At 36.5% G+C, this 14,491-nt stretch overlaps 1 protein-coding gene across 8 annotated transcripts in view; it reads right to left on the bottom strand.

Moving 5' to 3' along the window:
• The window catches only part of ADAM23 (ADAM metallopeptidase domain 23), a 235,470-nt gene that overhangs the window by 40,641 nt on the left and 180,338 nt on the right, over window positions 1-14,491 (bottom strand). For all 8 annotated transcript variants that reach the window (XR_008522965.1, XM_063713001.1, XM_054549690.2 and 5 more), the window contains 5 exons: window positions 13,107-13,155; window positions 10,837-10,936; window positions 7,356-7,427; window positions 6,351-6,440; window positions 4,978-5,058 (listed from right to left, as the gene is read on the bottom strand). Coding sequence is in view for 7 of the 8 variants with exons in the window: in XM_063713001.1 (XP_063569071.1) it covers window positions 4,978-5,058; window positions 6,351-6,440; window positions 7,356-7,427; window positions 10,837-10,936; window positions 13,107-13,155 (392 nt within the window). In the remaining variant the exon portion in view is untranslated. The remainder of the gene's footprint in view (window positions 1-4,977; window positions 5,059-6,350; window positions 6,441-7,355; window positions 7,428-10,836; window positions 10,937-13,106; window positions 13,156-14,491) is intronic.

Raw genomic sequence — 14,491 nt, 5'->3', positions numbered from 1 at the left:
GAATGGCCATAATAAAAAAATAAAAAAACAGTAGACATTGGCGTGGATGCAGTGAACAGGGAACACTTCTACACTGCTGTTGGGAACGTAAACTAGTACCTCCACTATGGAAAACAGTGTGGAGATTCCTTATAGAGCTAAAAATAGATCTACTATTTGATCCAGGAATCCCACTACTGGGTATCTACCCAGAGGAAAAGACGTCATTATTCAAAAAAGATACTTGCACACACATGTTTATAGGAGCACAATTCACAACTGCGAAATCATGGAACCACCCCAAATGACCAGCAACCAACCTAAATGCCCATCAATCAATGAGTGGATAAAGAAACTGTAGTGTGTGTGTATGTATATATACACATATATATATATGACGGAATACTACATAGTCATAAAAAGGAATGGATTTACAGCATTTGCAGTGACCTGGATGAGAGTGGAGACTATTATTCTAAGTGATGTCACTCAGGAATGGAAAACCAAGCATCATATGTTCTCACTGATATGTGGGAGCTAAGTAATGATGCAAAGACATAATAATGATACAATGGACTTTGGGGACTTGGGGGGAATTGGGGAGGGGGTGAGGGATAAAAGACTACAAATATGGCACAGTATATACTGCTCGGGTGATGGATGCACCAAAATCTCACAAATCACCACTAAAGAACCTACTCATGTAACCAAATACCACCTGTACCCCAATAACTTATGGAAAAATAAATAAATAGATTTGTAATGTTAAAAAATAAATAAAACTAACACAACCACAGTCAACAGCAATGCAAAAGCAATATTGCTATTAGAATAAGCACATCAGGATCTAAAATTAATTTATCAGATTTTACTTTTGTGATGTTTCAGTTAGAAAAAAACCTTGTAAAATTCTTCACTAATGAAAAAAAAATGCCCTTATTCTAAATTGTAATAGCCACATGTGAGATTTCTAATCTATTTGGTTTTAGTTTAGGCTAATAAAAGACAGTTGCTTATCATGGGAATGTTTAACGAGGGAAATTAGGGAACGTCCTATGTTCTCTGGGGACATTTAAAACAGGAGAACCATAAATCTGTGCACTTTATTCTGCTTATGAGCGGAGCATTGGATTCAGTCTCTAAATGTCATTCCAGAACCTTCCTTGTACATTATGCTATACAGGATGGTTCACTTGAGGCAGGCAGGCTTCAATAGTGCAACAGTATTTAGAAGTGTTTATTTTAAATTATGTTATACTACCCACTTAAGATGACATATTTCATAGCACTAACAAAAAACTTTTCTCCTATTTCTCCTGTCTTTTAAATATCTGTATTACATCCACCAGTATTGTTTGTCAAGGATTTCTCTTGATTACGTAAGTATTGTTTATTCTATTATAAATTGTAAGTTTAATAAGTAGCTCTGAGGCATCAGTAAATGTTAATATAAAAATTAAGAAAAACATATTATGAGGTAAAAGAGATAAAGTCATAATGTTGCCTGTAAATACTGATTCTCAGAGTTGTAGAGATTCCATTTTCTTAATTATTAGTAGTATTAATTAAATTCAAGGCTCATTATTTCTTAAGGAGAAAAAGAAGAATTTTGGGGGTTTTAACTCCCTCTACTTCTATTTTAGGTTCATCCTGATCATGCTAGAAAAATATTAGCAAAAATATTCTATTCTAATATGCTACTGAGAAATTAATTTAACAGTATAATTTTCAGCTTAGACACATGCTATAAAAAGAAAAAATGTTTTACTTAGACAATAGAATATTAGGTTAAACAAAGAGTTCTCATCATAAAAGTCTTATCTCTAGTAAATTCTATGGCACTTAAAGAGTTAAAGATTGAAATGAAAAAACTATACTTCTAAAAGGGCTGAATACACAGAACTAAAACCATATATGGTAAATATAAAAATAGTAGTATTCTACAAAGCTAAAAATATGACTCTGAAACAGTGTATCAGGATTGTCAATACACTTGTCATTAAACACAGAACCTTCAATTCTCATATTTTGTCATTATATTACAGAAAATTGCAAAAAAAACCTATTTATATATTGAAATGTAAGAAACAGATATGCATAAAAATCATGAAAACATGGCCTGAACATATTTCACTGTACCATTTATTTAAGAGGGTCCATTTGAATTGAGTTTCAAATAATATATATCAACACCTTTACAAAAATGTTAATTAGGAACCCTTCTTTCTCTCTCCTCATTTTTTCTTCTGGTTAAGGAACTCAGTGTAACCCCAGCTCCCCTACTCCTTACTCACTTCCATCATTGGGAGGTGGAGTGACTGACCAATGATAAGCTTGGGAAGAAGAACTAGGCATTCCGCCTCAGTTCTGCCATTCTTTTAGAAGCAAGCCTACCCACATAAACCATGCATTTTCCATTGCTCCCCCGTGCCATACATTGTCCTTCTGGACCCAATTTTGTCAGTAACCTGTTGCTACAGCCTGAACTGGGATCTTAAAGATAACTTTTAGCCCTCACATTAGGCTACAGCCTTCAACTTGGCCATTTTCAATAATAAAAGTGATATTTTGACTGCCAAGTGTACTCTATTGGGAGCCTCTTGGAAAGCACAAAGCCTAGCAACAGGTAACCCCCACTTTTAGGAGCTTGTCCTGAGGAGCTAACCCTGAACAAGAAACACTCTTTTAAAAATGCACAAAGATGTTCACTTCTATACTACTAATAATAAACTGCCAAAATCTAAATACCCACATTGGGTATAAATCAACTGATAAATCCACATGACACACTCTCACACAATCGTGAAAAGAATTACCTATAAAAACTGTGTAACAGTATGGGGAAATGCTTTTAAAATAATGTCAGAATTAAAATGAAGGTAGAATGAAATCTAAAATTCTTTCCATGGCCTGCATGTCCCTACCTGCCCTGATTCTTGGCTTCCTTTTTGAAATGTTTCTACTATTCTCCAGCTATCCTTGCTTTCATTCCATTTCATGGAGAAGTTAAGCTTCTGTACTATTTACTGATGAGTTCCTTCTTATTTGTGTCTCTGCTTCCATGCCATGTCCTCCAGGAAGAAATATTTGATCACCCTATCTATCACATCCTACCCTATACTCTTTCCACTTTGCCTTATTTTATGCTTTGTACTTACCAACGTCTGATATTTTTGTTTATTTACTTGCCTTTCTATACCCAGCAGAATGTAGGTTCCACAAGAGGAAGGCCATGTCCCAGCATTTAGAGCAGTGCTTAATACAGTAGGCCCTCAACAAATACTCATTTGAATGACAAATAAAGACATAATATGTATAAATTAAACACATAAAATAATAGGTAAGTTAAAAACATAAACATTATGTAAAGAAGGAATTTTAGAGGGCAGTATTAATTATGTGGCAATAATTTTAATGGGAAGAAGATCATGCCAGACCACACAGGCCACGAAGCCAGGGCTACATGTGTGTGGGACAGACACGGCAATGGAGAATTAAGAAAGGTGGACTTCTGCTCCCAATCCCACTTTAGCCAGAGTAGTGCTGCTTACTCCTTATTTTCTACATTGGGCATCCATCCAAATCTTGTCTAATAAATAGTTTCATGGCTTTAAAATGTTTGAAAACAGCACATTAGTGCTTCATCAATGTGAGCGTACTGTTTAAGATGTAAGGACCAGAAAAGAAAAATCAATTAGTTGGGTATAAACCATATAAAGAGAACTAATTATGAAGGAGAAATTAGGAAGAAAAAAAGATTTAGGCCCCTCCTCCCCCCCCCCAAAAAAAGGAAAACCACACCAAACTTTCCTAAAATAAAGGTACGGTAAAGAGCTAGAAATAACCAGAAAACTAAGCAAAATAAAACATAAAACAAAGCATATTCACATGTGCAATCTATACTGAAAGCTTTAAAATATGTACAGGTCGAGCCAGGTTGAGTGAGCTTCCCTAATCCAAAAATCCAAGATCAGAAATCCTCCAAAATCTGAAACTTTTTGAGCGTTGACATGATGACGAAGATGACGTTAACACTGCAGAAGTGCCTATGGACATATGGTGAAAGTGTGTGACGGGCTTCGTGAAGAACGAGAGCCAGTGTGCATTCATAACAAGAAATCATGCCAGTTTATATTAGGTTGGTGCAAAAGTTAATTATTGATTTTGCCATCAAAAGCAATGGCAAAAACTGCAATTACTTTTGCACCAACCTAATAAAATCAAAGAGAGACTTCTAAGCAAAAACTCTGTTAATGAGGCAGATGACTCTGGAGGAAACATTTTAAAAAGCCATCCAGCAGAATGCCCCCTTATCCATAGAGGACCCACTTCCTGGTCCCTCCACTGCTTCTGATGTTTCTTAAAAAAAAAAAAAAGTAAAATACATCCTACAGTAACCTTTTCAAAGCTTTAAAACACAGCATCATAAGTGGTGACTGAAAGCCTGCCATTTTCATTGTTGCTGTTTTTCAACAGCTGATATAGTTGTCTGGGTGATGTTACTGTGCTGCTTGGTGAACACATTATTTTTTCAATGTCTTAATGGTACGTCCAATTTTTTTTTTTCTGTTAAGTAATTAGGTGTCAATAAGTACAGGAAAATAATTGCCTATTGGTAGCATACAGATTCAGAGTCAGGAATGATGGTGATGCCAAACAACCACTGATTGTCCACACGGGTAGCTGAGATAGTGATATCTTTGCTTTCTGAGGGTTCAATGGTTCAATGTACACAAACTTTGTTTAATGCACAAAATTACTTAAAATATTACATAAAATTACCTTCAAGCGATGTGTATAAAGCGTATATGAAACATCCATGACTTTCATGTTCAGACTTGAGTCCCATCCCCAAGATATCTCATTATGAATATGCAAGTATTCCAAAATCCAAAAAATCTTAACTCTGAAACACTTCTGGCCCCAAGCATTGTGGTAAAGAATACTCAACCTGTACTTACAAGTAAAACGTATTACCGAAAACTCAGTGCGCCATACCTGGCCAGAGTCTCCAGTACAATATTCAGTAATATCACACTCGTTCACAGCATCCCGGCATTCATACCCTCGTGGCTGAAACTGCAAATCAAAATTCAATATTAAGAGTTAAGATTACTCAATATTTCAGAGTTATTATAACATTCTTAGACTCACCAACAATGCCTATACTCTCGCATAACTAACACCAAACTCTTTTTAAGAATTAGCAAGACAGAATATCCTATTGCAGAATAGAAACGAGGCCCAGATGCTACCCTCTATACTAAAGATGAATCATCAACCAAAGATTTAAATGTTCAGATTTCAAAACCCACTGTCTCAGAGTACTATTTTCAGAAAACAATGTGACAGAAATCACCTAAAGAAGAAATTCTGGTTGGGTTTAAGACAAAACAGCAAAACACTATAATATAAACACTTAAGATCTCTCTGAAGAATTCACATATATACCCAACCTTCATTGAATTACCTATTAGCATAGATATTAAACTTTCTTTTGCTAAACACAGACAATCAAATTTTAATAAATTCATATGAATTATCTTTAGTAATGCCAGGGAATGCCTTTTGTATACAAAGCATTTTATTTGAGGAGGGGGTGGGTAAAAGGTGAAGGAAAGAGCCCATTCCCCTCAAGCAATTTATAATCTGGTTGTACATGAAGCAAGGAGAAATAAGCTAGAAACTTCTAAATACCATAATGCATAATACTCCTAATATTGAAAAAAATCATAAAATTATGTAATTCTATGGTTATAAGGAATATTAGAGGTTATATATATGAGAAAAGGGAAGATTAAAATGACTTTTCAAAAATAACTGGTGATCTCTGTAGATGGAAGACTGTGTATGTCCACACACACACAAATCATGTATATACACATATGAGTGTGCATTCATATGTTACTTTCCTATCTCACTTTCTTGCCTTTACAGGGGATTTTAAAAGCCCAATGGGAAAATATGAGCACTAGCTTTTATGTTCAGGTCTAAAATAAATTACGATAAGTTTTGAAGAAAAATGTTATAAGTAGGTCATATTATTAAAAAGACCACAGAAATTGTCCCTCCTCTATTCAACAATTTAATTTGGATTTCATCTATGTTAGTAGGGCAACTCTTTTGGAAGCAGTTTAGGTATATTTTCCTAATGAGGCATTGGAGGATAAGACGGTTGGTAGCGAATAATAGTAGAGATAAATGTTGCGGCCCACAGAATTTGAGATTTATCAATTCTAGAAAACTGCCAGGCTAATATGTACACTGTATCCAAGAAATTTGTGACAAGCTATACAAATGCTTAGTGTACACACTGAGATATCTGGCTAATCTGTCAATTAAAAGAAAGATGAAACTGTCAGAAAACTCACAAGACATGAGGTACTGTTACAGCAGGGCCCGTCGCTGCAGTGAGCCCCGTTGGAGAGGGAACATTTCTTACAGCACAATCCATAGCATTCCTAGAGAAAACACTTCACGTGAGTAAGCAAAGAGCCTTACCTGCTGTTCATTCATATTCTCTCCACACGTGGCATGCATTTTCCAAATGAGAACATTTATACAACAGTAAGCAAATATTCTGGGAAAGAATTAATTACTTTAAACAAGGATAGATTCCTTCCTGCCATACTTCTCAGCAAAGTAAGATCTTCTGTAAAAGGACTTCAATAGCAAAAAGAAAGCTTAATTTTTTTTTCCTTTTTCTTTTTTTGAGACAGAGTCTTGCTCTTTTGCCCAGGCCGGACTGCAGTGGCACTATCTCGGCTCACTGCAACCTCCGCCTCCCGGGTTCACACCATTCTCCTGCCTCAGCCTCTCAAGTAGCTGGGACTACAGGCGCCCACCACCGTGCCCGGCTAATTTTTTGTATTTTTAGTAAAGACGGGGTTTCACCGTGTTAGCCAGGATGGTCTCTATCTCCTGACCCTGTGATCCGCCCGCCTCGGCCTCCCAAAGTGCTAGGATTACAGGCATGAGCCACCACGCCCAGCCGAGAAAGCTTAATTTTTTAGCAGGCAATTCTCTTCCAATTAGCTCCACTACATTCTAATACCCAATCTATTTTATAAAGATAAAAACAATAGGCAACATGGAAAGAATGTTTTATGATTTGGTAAAACTTATCTGAGATGAATATGAGCTATAAATTTTTAAGAGGTAGGGAATTTAATTAGAAGAATCCATTAGGTTTGCTCAGACAAGGCCATAAAGACATGACTAATTCTAACGGGTCTGAGCTGAATTAAGCACTAATCAGAGAGATGAGAAAGAAAGGCAGTAAGACCACAATCAATGTGCTGGCCTCTCACGAATGCTATACCTGTTTGCACCAAGTAAGATCTGTGCTGTAAGTATAGAAGGTTTCTTATACCTACCACATGAAAACCACAATCACACTCCTCCCCAGCTTCCACATATCCATTTCCACATTCCGTGGGCTCAAATAGCTAAAGAGATTAGGGAGAGAAGGGAAAAATGTTTCAATTTATCACAGAAAATCAGCACATCAACCGGGCCACATACAATGGCCGTATAATCAGCTATCATGTGATATTCTTCTATGATCTGTTGTTGCGGCATCTTATAAATGATGACTGTATGGGAAATACTGTTCACTTATTAATAGCACTTAAAAATATATCTGAAATGGGGCAATATCTCTTGGGGGATTCTCTGGCCGTGGGCTCCACAGGTGAACTCTAGCATTAGAGTTACTTTTTATGGAGATAAGCTGTCAAGAGGAATAGATCACTTTTCATATTTGCTAATGGAGCTAAAATGCATTGCTAATAACACTCACAGATATCTAATTTGCTAACTTGTCTCAAGACAGCTGAGAAGCCATAAAAACTGTCAAAAAGATAAATATGCTTCAGTCATAGCCAAATGTGATATGTACAATCAAGTAAATGCAAGTAAACTTGGGGGAAAAAATGTTGCTAGAAATCCAAGCCCATCATTCTCACTGAAAAGAAATCTCAAGTGTCTGAAAGCATAAGACACATGTATGGATATATAGAAATCTCTCAGTCATTCCTAGGGCTATAGAAGAGTACAATTTCTTGAATCATCTAGTCTACTGGTGCCATGAACTTGCTTGCCAGATAAACTATATTATAGAGCAACTGTAAAGGTAGTTGACTGTTAATGAGAAACATGCCTACTTCCCATTCCAGGGGCACTGGGGAAGGGGGCAGGATTTCTCTGGGCATAATCACTACACCTTAAACGAAGGCTGGAGCAGCACACTCCAACCCAAATGCTCTGAGCCCTGAATATGAGAGAGAGAAACTGACTCCATCCCCAGCAGCTGAACATACCTCAAGGAAGCGTTGCCTTCCACTAAATTCACCTGAGAAACAACTGATCCTCCTTCCACTTCCAGGAAGGCAAAACTATTACGAAAAGCAAAGGTTTCCAGGCTACTTGGGTGGGACTCCCCCTGTGGAAAAGTCCTATGAGTAAAATCAACATTGCACCTCTCTGTGTTATTTTGATCAGGAGGCAGGAGAAACTGGAAAAGGGAAGGGCTGACTAGAACATGGCCTGTACTTTATACCAGGCTCCCACTTCTTTCCTTCTTAGGACTCTGCCTCCATCCTGAGATGGGTCACTATCTCCAACCGTGTGGAAAACATGGCAGTGGGGAAGATTCCTAAAGCACAGAAAATATGCACACATATAATGTAAAAATAATACACACACAACACATGCATATACATACATTCAAAACGCTTGGGGGAAAAAGTCACTTCTTTGATACATACATATAAACTATTCCACTGGAATCCATACTTGTTTATTAACCATTGTACTACATAGTTTAAAAAGACATAATTCCATATTTACTTTTTAAAAATAGATGATTTATAGTTATTTTTATTTCATTTCCAAGTTATTAGAATAATTTTCTCCTAACTCATAGACAATTTCAGAAATCCACTGACGGATCCTTATGCATATGCTAGAAACCTTAACCTTTCTAAACAAGTGAGAGTTGTTTCCTCAGGCATGATGCTTATAATTAGCTCCTAAGCTACAAGGTGGGTAAAATTAGCCATGTACATTGCAATTCAAAAATGCCAGCAGCTCACATTAGTTCATTATTACTTATTTCACCCATTTTGAACACTTTGAAGCTTTTGGATTTCTGTTGCATTGAGATTAACGTTATGAAAGGCAGGCAACTGACTTTAACGACGCAAGGTCACTTTGAAAGTCCTGTTTCTTTTTCCACAGCCATACTAAGATTCTACACAGATGTCAGGCATCAAGCTACCATCTCCTGACTATGTAGTGTCACTTAATTATGGGTTTAGGAATAAATTATCCTGTCAGTTACCACATTAGTTACTGATTTAAAAAAAAAAAAGGTTAACATTATTTTGCTGCTCTCTCAATTTGCACAGTATTAAACATTTTGCATAGCAATGAGCTATATTTGACTCATGAAGTAGTATTTTAAAAAGAAATACGAAATTTGCCATGTTAGAATTTCCATACCATCTGCTAATTAGCATTGATCCTATCTTTTGCCTGCTGAGCAACTTCATTTCCAAACATGCTACTGCAGGTCTACAGCCCCGATTTATGCAAAAGCTTTGAAGCTGGTGAGTTTGAGACTTCCAGCTTTGCTGAAGTTTAAAGAAGTACGATGCATTTACCATATTCTATGTAATAGTCTTGAGGGGCCTGGGACACACCCTATAATCAGTTAATATTTCTGCAACAAGACTTATGAATATTTACCTTATGAGGTATAAATATTTTCAGTTTAGGACAAGTTTTACTGTCAAATGTGTTTTCCACAAACATAAAAAACACTTCTGAAAATTTTCAGTTTTCTGAATTAAGAATATGTGAATAAGGGATTGTGACACTATATACACAGTTTGATGAGATGCCAATTGACAATGTGGCCCTCTCCAGGTAAAGAGACAACGCATTATAAACACATATGTGTATTTATGGTATCCATAAATACCTTGGGTGATTTTTTGGCTCGCTGATATTCATAAGGAACTAATGTCCCAGGAGGACAAACCACTCAAAAAAAAAAAAAAAAAAGTCAAGAAATTAGGCTCCGACATGGTTTGGCTCTGTGTCCCCACCCAAATCTCATCTTGAGTTCTAATCTCCACTGTTGAGGGAGGGACCTACCTGGTGGGAGGTGAATCATGGGGGCGGTTTCCCCATACAGTCCCCATGACAGTGAGTGAGTCTCACTAGAGCTGATGGTTTTAAATTGTGGCACTTCCTCGCACTCTTTCTCTCTCTCCTGTCACCTTGTGAAGAAGATGCCTGCTTCCCCTTTACCTTCTACCATGATTGTAAGTTTCCTGAGGCCTCCCTAGCCATGTGGAAATGTAAGTCAATTAAAACTCTTTTGTCTATAAATTACCCAGTCTGAGGTAGTATCTTTATAGCAGTGTGAAAATGGACTAATACTTGTCCCTAGAAAGAATGTCAAGGAGAAATGGAATCTTTATCAGAGAAATTAGTTAAAATAATATTTTATCTTAATTTAACCCATCATCTCTTAGCAGCAGGGTAAAAATCTTAACATGAAAATCTCAAAGATATTTTAATTGAAGGATTGTTTGCTTTTTGGAAGGGAGGATTTGGGAGTTCTAGCTAGCACTGAAACACCAGAGACTGAGAATGCTGAATCTATGGTTTTGTCATTCATTTAAACAGGACTCAATCTTTAACATGATAAGGACTTCTATAACTAAATATTAATCTGATTGACAAGAAACCTGCTTTCCAAGACAGGCATCTGATATCCAGCACTGTTCCACTGTAAAACACTGGAGAAATAATATACTTTCTTAGTATGCTTTCTAAGTTACTAACCTTTGTTGGCCTGTTGAAAAGGCAGGCTCCACCTCCTCTCTGTAAAAAGTCTCTATACTCCAAAATGCTGCACTTTGAAAATTTTCGAGAATGGGACACCCTGAGGAAACAAAGAATCAACTATGTAAATAATTTACCAAAAGCAATCATCAGAGAAGAAAATTAAAACCCCTAAATTAGAACAAAATGTTCACTTTGAATCCAAATGAATCTATACAAATTTTGACAAGGGACTTATGTTCAAATTACCACTTAAGTACATGTGGTGGAGTTTGCAGAGATGGAATTTCAAAGAAAATCAAAGATTTGGGGGCTATGTTACAACCTCCTCAGCAGTCAAGCCCTTTTGTGACCAGGCTTAAAATGTTTTTTAAAAAGGTCATTACAAAACCTCTTCAAATAGGCTGTATTTTAAAGTTTGTTAATATTTATTTGCTACATCTCATTAAAGTCAAGCATTTTTTTTTTGCCTCTGTTTTCTGAATAAAAGGAGCTCATGAACATATTAGATTTTACACTGGAGGACAGAGTTGCGAGGGCCAGTATATTAAAGACTATATCATGCAGGCCAACAATGCATTCAGGTAAACAAGGAAACCCTAAAGAGCTGTGTTAGATCATATATGTATATGCACATATGTTTTTAGTATGTGTATGCACAGTGACAATAGAATTGGGGTACACTCCCATGAATAATGGCTCTTTATTCTCAATTTCAAATACTATTTGGTGATATTCATTATTAATCAGGAATAGAAAATGAGCATCTCTGTGAATTACTTAATCAAATATAATACCTCTATGTCAGAACACAGGGGAATATTATATACATGGTTAGTTAAACTGAATCACACACACACACCCCTATTCCTCAGGAATACAGTGTGTGATTGTAACAGTGCTTGACTTGCGAGTGACAAGCCACTTATTCTAGGAAGTAATTCAATAATTTTATGCGTTCTGATGTATGAAGGTAGTTTACAGAAGTAGGTAAAACCTGCCACTGCTGATAGAAACCTCTTAGAAAAACTATATAGAAATGTATTCTTGAGAAAATATATGTTAACTTTAAAACATTTTCTTATATCTCATTTAAAACATTTTATATATTTTATTATATAAAATATATTAAAGATGTTTATTATATGTTATATATATTATGAAGAGTCATTGTAAAAACTTCAGAGATTAATTTAGAAGACAGAAGACATCTCCCTATAGAACCAATATTATAGGTGTTACCTTCTTACAGTAGTCCTCAGAAAAGCCTGGTTAAGCCATAAATTACTAAGCTATGGAGTAATAGGGAACCGTGGAAGCTAAGGGTTTCACGTTTTAAACTCTATTTCTAGAAATGCGTTCTAAAGTAGCAGGGATAATGGCCTACTGTGCAAACCTTCAAGCCCACACTCCTCCCCAGGAGTTGGACTCCTAGGAGGGCTGGTGGAAGAAAACAAAGGGGCTCTGTCCAAGTAGGTCAGGGCCTCTGGCAACCAGGGCTTAGAGGGACGGAGGTAGGACCAGAAATGGTTGGTGTGTTGAGCAGGTGTCTGGCATGGCAAAGAAAGCAAAAGAGGCACATGGGTGAGGAAACCTCTCCCCTCTGCTAGGAGTGGGTTATGGCTTAGGGGGCCTGGAGGCAGTGGCTCCCATGAGGCAGGGGTCCCTGTGAAAGAGGGCAATATTTCCAGGCCTTGGTTCACTGAAGCAACAGCAGCTCTGGGGAAGCTGCTCTAGTTCCCAAAGTATTCACAAAAGAAAAGTGAGGGAATGTTCAAATGTCTATCACTAGAACACTACCTGATTTAGATACAATAAGTCTGTCTTAATTTTAAAAAAGCTTTACTGATTTATAAACGGTAAAGTATAATTTTTATTACCGTAAACATATATATTTACGAGTTCCTTAAAATGTAAATTGATGACTAAATTGATTTTCACTAACTGCTTCAGGTAGATAACCAGCTTTTAATCTAAGTGTACTAAAAAATTAATGCCTCCACTAAACTTAGAAGCCTTTAATCATGTGCTTCCTTTAAGGGTTAATAAGAAGTAGAAGGTAATACATTTTACTTTTATTACCAACCTTAAATAAAAAATTAAAATATAAAGTAAATTAGCTCTTTCAGTTTAAAAATATCAGACAATTAATTATTCATTTTATATTGTGCTTAGCCTAAAAGACCAATACCCGAGAGACCTTGTTTCTAATTCTACACAGCAATTTTAGCAAAAGGCATATATCAAATGCACGCATAATGAAAATTTACCCTGTTTCCTCCATGATGCAACCACCCCAGGATTCTGTGCAGTCACATTCTGGTCCAATAAAACAATAAAAGCAACAGAAGAAAAAGGAAACAAAGAAAGTCACATATTTATTTGGTATTATAACTCCTACAATAATTCTTTATTACCAACCCCATGTCAGTCAAATAGACATGGTATGTGAAGTCTTACAGAACAAAATTTCTTTTAAATCAGTATTTCCTTATCCTTTCCAGAATTATAGGTTACTTCCTAAGAAAACAGCTGGCAAGAAATAAAATTGTGCCTCTCTTCATTATTTTTGTAACTCTGACAACTCAATTCGGTTCCTGGTTCCAATGTTTAGTGAAAAGTACCCTGGTCTACAAATTGGAAAGCCTGAGTTCTAGTCCAAATTCTGTCATATGAGAGAGTCCCATAGGCAAGTAACTTAGCATTTCCTGGGTCTCAGTGTTTCTACCTCTAAATGGGAATAACACCTTTTTGTCTATCTCCCAGAGTGGTTGTGGGGTTCACACTAGACGGTGTACCTGTGTGCTCTCTGTGAATTATAAAGCTCTGTTGCACAAACACAACAGATCATCACTGAAGTTTTCTAACAGAGAATGCTCGAAGTTAAAGAAGAGAATTCAATTTGTTAGAGTTGAAGTGAGGATAAACAAGAGACTTGAATGAACACTATGCTAAAAGGTTTAGTAAAAGAGAGCAATCTAAAACAGAAGTGTACATAATCACTTAAAAACAATTATAACTTAACTTTGGTACCAGAGACTGACATATTAATATTGTGATGGGCTCTTCTTTTCATTAATTTTTTCCTATTTCTCTTTTCTATACCTCTGTCTCTCTCTATCGATATATTGATGTATATATATAGAGAGAGGTATACATCTATCTATATATACCTATATATAGAGAGAGAAGTATATGCAAAGATAGACTTCCAAATGGATTTTTTAAACTCAAAGTTTAGAACCAATGAAATAGCTACCTAAACAAACAAGTCACAAAGAAATAAAGAATTTTAGGCCAGGCGCAGTGGCTCACACCTGTAATCCCCGCACTATGGGAGGCCGAGGCGGGCAGATCATGAGGTCAGGAAATCGAGACCATACATGGTGAAACCCTGTCTCTACTAAAAATACAAAAAAATTAGCCGGGTGTGGTGGTGGGCACCTATAGTCCCGGCTACTCGGGAGGCTGAGGCAGGAGAATGGCGTGAACCCAGGAGGTGGAGGTTGCAGTGAGCTGAGATCACGCCACTGCACTCCAGCCTGGGAGACAGAGTGAGACTCCATCTCAAAAAAAAAAAAAAAAAAAAAAAAGAAAAAAAAGAAGAATTTTAGGAAGGAGGGAACTACGGCAGACATTAGTAATGAAGTCTACT

This window comes from Pongo abelii, chromosome 11 (assembly GCF_028885655.2).
Source record: "Pongo abelii isolate AG06213 chromosome 11, NHGRI_mPonAbe1-v2.0_pri, whole genome shotgun sequence".
Lineage (NCBI taxonomy): Eukaryota > Metazoa > Chordata > Mammalia > Primates > Hominidae > Pongo > Pongo abelii.
Note: the sequence above shows the minus strand (reverse complement) of the source record. Positions and strands in the feature narration are given on the sequence as shown.